The sequence below is a fragment of the Centroberyx affinis genome, unplaced genomic scaffold (genome assembly GCF_046629955.1).
Source record: "Centroberyx affinis isolate AG114_WGS23_722 - 3 ecotype Tasmania unplaced genomic scaffold, CSIRO-AGI_Caff_v1 ptg001013l_1, whole genome shotgun sequence".
NCBI classification, from domain to species: domain Eukaryota; kingdom Metazoa; phylum Chordata; class Actinopteri; order Beryciformes; family Berycidae; genus Centroberyx; species Centroberyx affinis.
This window is the reverse complement of record NW_027279575.1, coordinates 111919-117918: the sequence shown is the minus strand read 5'-3', so window position 1 is coordinate 117918 and position 6000 is coordinate 111919. Positions and strand designations below refer to the sequence as shown.

At 42.0% G+C, this 6000-nt stretch overlaps 1 protein-coding gene across 1 annotated transcript; it reads left to right on the top strand.

Annotated features, from left to right (window-relative positions):
- The first annotated feature begins 2764 nt into the window (after positions 1-2764).
- LOC139646894 (protein phosphatase 1 regulatory subunit 3A-like) lies at positions 2765-3547 on the top strand. The gene has a single exon (XM_071522673.1). It carries the CDS (start codon positions 2765-2767, stop codon positions 3545-3547), a length of 783 nt encoding a protein of 260 aa, XP_071378774.1.
- The last annotated feature ends 2453 nt before the right edge of the window (positions 3548-6000 follow it).

Here is a 6000-nt window from a genome sequence, read left to right as displayed (position 1 = left end):
TTTCTGTCAATGTACAGAACCAGGTTTTATCACGCTCGCTGCTGCTTTCCCGTTTTGTTAACTGTTTATTTGCAAAAACTGTTTTACAGAGTGCAAGTACATGATGAAGGAAGGTGATGATGAGGAACAGAAGCCGGGCCACCACACCTTTCAAGAATTATAATGTTCTGTGAGGGAACCAACATGTCTGTAGGTGAGCAGAGATATAATGTTAAGGCCCAAAAACCCTCAATATACAGGATGCTTCAATTCTTTTGTGCACTTGGATCACAATTGTAAGTGTTGTTTCCTTGTCATGACATAAAAAATAAAAAAAAAATAAGAAATAACAAACACAAAAATAATGCAGCTTTAAAATGTTAAAGTTGAAGCTACATACTGTAACTCATCTAACTGTAGATTACTGTCGGACATTTAGATGTGCTGCATTTTTAGAAGAAACAGTAAAGCCCTGTAAGCCCAGTAAGCCCTCTGCTTACTATCATACAGAACATGTCTTAAAGCAGGACAGGCCTGAAAGCAATTAATGATTCAGTTGTACATTTTGTTACCAAGGTAACTTTCTGCCACCTACTGGATTATTATTTACCTGCCCTTCTCTTGTATTATGAGAAAAAGTCATGGAAATTTGTGAGTACAATAGTCCCAGAAAAGCACAACATTTAGATGCAGTCCCCACCATTTTCTACTTTTCGTTTATAAGGTTTCCAGAGAGTTCAGGGGTGAAATGAATAGTTGACTTTGCAGGGCAAAGGTTTTATTAATTCTTTTAAGACTGGAGTCACACACCAGCAGCCAGGCAGACTGAACGGTTGCAGCTGCGGTGTCATGAACATGCTGTCATATGACTCTGCCACGGCTCTCAGCGTTGGGTCATGCATTTCCCAACAATGCAGTCCGGGGGTCAGGGGCTGACCGTGGTGCCATCTCCCAACTATAGCCCCATCATACGAGTCTGGTTGCCTCTCAGGAAAATAGCAATGCCTCACCCAGCTGGGAGACTCTGCCCAGCCCATGCTGAAACTCCAAGGCTGATAGTGTGCTTCTGCCCAGTCCGGAGAACCGGTCCGATAACTCCTAGGCTCCTGCAGGGGGCATTGCGGTTCCACCCAGCCCGAAGACCCAGGTCTCTTCTCACAGAACCGTCCCAGGAGGCAGCTGGTCTCCATCCAAGCCAGACAGCCCGCCATGCTGTCGTATCGCTCCCTCTCCCTCCTCCCCTTGGCCCTCCTGTACTGCCTGAAGTTCCCCTGCTGGAAGTCTCTCAGGTGAGCCGGGTGAACGCCCCAGTAATGCCCCCTGCCGTCCTCGCAGCGGCTCACCTTCACAAAACAGTCATTCACAGACAGGTTGTGCCGGACACTGTTCTTCCAGCCCTGACCCCGGCTCCTGAGGTAAGGAAACTGCTCCTCCATTGCTCTGTAGATGGATGCCAGGTTGAGTTTCTGCGAGGGGGAGGACAGGATGACTTTGGCGATCAGGGCGATGTAGGAGAGTGAGGGCTTTGTGTCCTCAGATGAGGGATTATCTGTGAAGTTCGGCTGAGAGCAAATGTTATTTTGAGGAAGCGTTGGTTTGGTGTGGATGTTCTCACAAGTACTGACAGCATCTGCCATTATTCCAGCCGTTCCTTGTGCAGTAATCGTTTCTCTGCTGCTCTCTCCCTTCTTAGTCTCTTTGGTTAATTCACACCCTGCTTTTTCCTCTTCCATATTTGAAGCTTTCCTTGTCCTTCCTTTCTCGTTATTCATTGTTTATTTTTACAAAAAATGCCGCCATTAGACAAGTCCCGTTTGTGTGAGATCCCACATGCCTTTACAGTTCGGTCCGTTACTATTGGAGGGCATGTCTGAAGAACTTGTCTTCCTTATCATAGTTTTTACATGCTTTTATACTGCTCCCATCCAAACCATGGGAGGGCTTACCATTCTTCAGTTAAGACGCATTACCCTTACTCACAGTTAAAAAATGTATTTTATTTACTCAGCAAGATTCAGGACTAGCCATTTTTGTCATAACTTGGGCTGGGCATGATACATTCTCACAGATGTAAGATAAACACTGAAGAAACAGTACAAACAAAATGCATAACTGTAAAGTATAATTTTGGTAACCGCAGATAAATCTTGATATGGGATAAGCTCAGAACAGATAAAAGAATAAGCGTATGTGGATTGGTTGTTTGTTTTTCATAGTTACACTATCAAGTTTTCACTGTTATTCAGATAATTCATCAGTATTACACCATCACAGAGTCAGGGGTTGGTCAGTGGAATAATTTTGGAGGACCTGAATAGTATGCAAAGCCCATTTGGTCTATTTTGGACCTCATGTGACCCAGTATTGACCAAAAGCAGAATCATTGTTGCCATGGTAAATCTCATTCTTATTGTACAAATAACATTACAACTCTCCAGGGAACAATTAGGATAATTACACAAGAGAGAAGGGATTATTTATAAAGATAACAAATAAACTTTTAGGTGTTTGGGTATTCTTGAAGTATAGAAGAGTTAGATAATTATCATTACAATATGTCACATATGATACAAATGTCTCAAAGAGGCATGATGATGATATTTTCTCAGTCTTCTCCTGAGCATAGACTACATAGTTTAAGTCCCTTCTGGCCTATTTATAGTGTTGGCCCTTGCAACAATGTCATCTGTAACTCGACTCCATCTGTTAAGTCACAGCATGTTGAATGTCAGTCGCCAGAAGCAGAAGCACTGCAGTTCCCGCTGACTCTCTCGCAGAGAGCCCGATGGAGTTTGTGGGAGAACCGAGAGCCTCTGGGGCCTGTAACCTCTTAGGGGTGCCGGGCCTCAGCTGCTTGGACGTGGACGATGACGAAGGCGAGGTGGTGATCGGCATCAGGCCCAAGTCCTCTCCCCTCCCGCGGAGAAGGAGCTCTGTCTCTGACGAGGACTCGGAGCCCGAACTTCCCCCTTGTGGCTCCAGGAGAGTGTCCTTTGCGGACACCAAGGGTCTCAGCTTGGTGCGAGTCAAGGAGTTTGACACATGGGATTTACCCAAGCTGCCGTATGACTCCCTGGAGAACGAATGTAAAGAAGCTGAGGAATACTACCTGTCTCCTCTATTCTCCTTTCTCCTGTCTTCTGAAGAGCTGTTAATCAAAGTTCAGGAGCAGAAAGTGGAGCTGGAGGCCATCGAGTTACTTCCCGGGACCACGATAGTGAAAGGTCTGATCCGTGTTCTCAACATCTCCTACAATAAGGCGGTGTATGTCCGTACCAGTTTGGACGCTTGGTCGAGCCACTTTGACCTACTAGCAGAGTATATCCCCAGTTCCAGTGACGGGGTGACAGACTGTTTCTCATTTAAGCTCACCCTGGTGCCCCCGTTTGGGGAGCAGGGGGCCAGAGTTGACTTCTGTCTGCGGTATGAGACTCCTGTCGGGATGTTCTGGGCCAACAATGACAACAGCAACTATGTGCTGTTCTGCCACCAGAGAGTTAAAGAACCAAAAGAGAAATCACAGAGAGAAAATGTGAGCAGGAAAAGCTGTCTCAAGGCTGTCAGGTGAGGATATTGTAGTTAGGGATTGACTGCTATGAGTTTTTGGAGGCCGATAGTGATTCCGATATTTTTAGACTTAAGTTGCCGCCCAATAGCCGATATTTTGTGCCAATACTCAATATATTTGAAATTGATCATTTTCATGCCAATAAAATTCCAAGTATTAAGTGTTGGGACACGAAATCTCTCCACTGAAACCCAGACTAATGAAATTATTTTAGGTGGGTTAGCAGCTCCTTGAAGGATAAGTTTGGCGATTTTGGGCCTATATATAATTTGTGACTCAGAGTCAATATTGTCTGCGGGACCAAGTACTACAGGTATGTAAGAGACAAAATATATATAGGTCTTATATATCACTTATCCTTTAAGGCAGGGTGACCCTGCCCACTATGGGAACCTCTGGGATAGGCTGTTAATAATAAAGAATTCATTTACAAAAAACATAATTGAACAATTAAATGAATAAATCAAATGTGCAAAAACAACCTTAAATATTGGATCTAACCATAACTGTAGTTACTGCAGTAAGGAAGGTCAAACTATATCAACTTCCTGTATGTTAAGTTTAAGCATAGGGAAAACTTTTCAGATTAATTTAGGTGGATTTTATAATGCACACAAGGTCTATAATCTCTAAATTGTAACACGCCATTCCACATAGTCTAACTGTCAAGAAGATTTTCTATTTTGTTGTTGAATAATTAAGAAAAGTAATTTACTAGTATCTCATCATGACTGATAAATTGACAGAAAAGTGTGGATAGATGATACTAATAAGACTTCTTTGGGAATGGGGTGGTGATCAAAGATAGAAAAATCCAATAGGCAAGGTCATATATATCAAATTTCAGAGATTTGTTGATCAGTGATAGTCATTTAAAACTATATGATAGACATAGACATTATGTGTTTATCTGACCTATCATGATTTCATTAATTCACAGTCAGGACTTCCCCATTGTGGAAAATGTGTCATCACTGGAAACTTTACCATCGCTGGAAAATGTTACAACAGGTGTATATTTCTTTAACTAACTGAGAAATTGAATATAGCTGTAATAGTGTAACTACAAGATAAATGACAAATGTCTTTTTTTCTCCAGGTGCTTCAAAACATGGAGAAAAAGTGGCTAGTATAAAAGCCCAGCAAATCTCTGATTCTCAATCAGGAACTTCAGGGGAAGATGGTCAGAAAGTACTGGTGAGTAAAAATCCAGCAATAGTTTGTACGTTTCCTTTCATTTGCTGCATATAGACTTAAATCAAGACAATATCATTGCTATGTTTAGAAGTAGACTTTGGACAAATAGTATTTGCAAACACCTTTTTTATGGTTTGCTTTAGCCTTCCTAGTTTGCATAGTTTGCAAGTCTAGGGTTTGCATATATAGGACAATTCAACAAGTGCCATGAAGTTGAGTGTGGGACAATTACAGGAAAGTATTTGGAAGTTCATTTAGCATACTACTATATTTTGCAGCTTACCTGACACTATCTGAATTGTCCCACTCATCTGGTACGCCAAGCAGGTTCAAACAATCACTTATTTGCAGCCTTTATTTCACATAGATTTGTTGCATTATTATCTATGTGAGGAGTGAAACGTTTGGGACCTATACTGTGCAACATTAAGATATCACGGTGTGTCTATGAGGTACGTGAGGAACAGGAGACTTAAAATGACCCCCGGTGCTCTTTCTGGATGTCACATGATGAATGCTGGAGCTCTGACTAGAACCAGTGTAACATACTGTACTGGTTACATGTAAAGGACACTTGGAGCACATGCTGTTTTCATCTGAGGCAGTCACATTGATGTTTATTGCAGCACAAAGGCAGTTACATTAGGATTTTTGTGAGAAACATGGCTGAATTAATAAACAATATTATATACATTACATACTGTGTTATACATTCTATGTTCATGTTATGTTATATCCTATGAAATTTAGAATTGCCTGGTCATCTTGAATGTAAACAAAAAAACTCTTTAGTCATATACAATATTTAATCTGAGCATGATACTGTATGACTTGCTCCTTTAAATGTCATCATCCTCAACACAGCATAGCTATTGTGTGAGCAAGCTGAAATTAATCTATCCCTCTTGTTGATGGACAGAATGAGAACAGCCGGAACTGCAGCCGAAGAAGTCGACGAAGGACAGCACGGTTGGCACGGGTGAAGGACTACTTTGCTCAAAGAGATGGAAAACCGAATGAGAAAGAAAGCGAAGTATCACTCCAAGAAACATCACAGGCAGCCCAAGGAGAAAACCCACTGGAAATGCACTCTAATGTTTCAGAAATGCCATCGATTTCTGAGGAGCGCAGCAAATCGGGAGGTGTCCAGTTTGTTTCAGAACCTCTGGCAACATCCAACAAAACCTCTCCTGATGTCCAGTATGAGACACACATACAGGACAGCACATCCAACAACAAGCCAGACAAAACTGAGA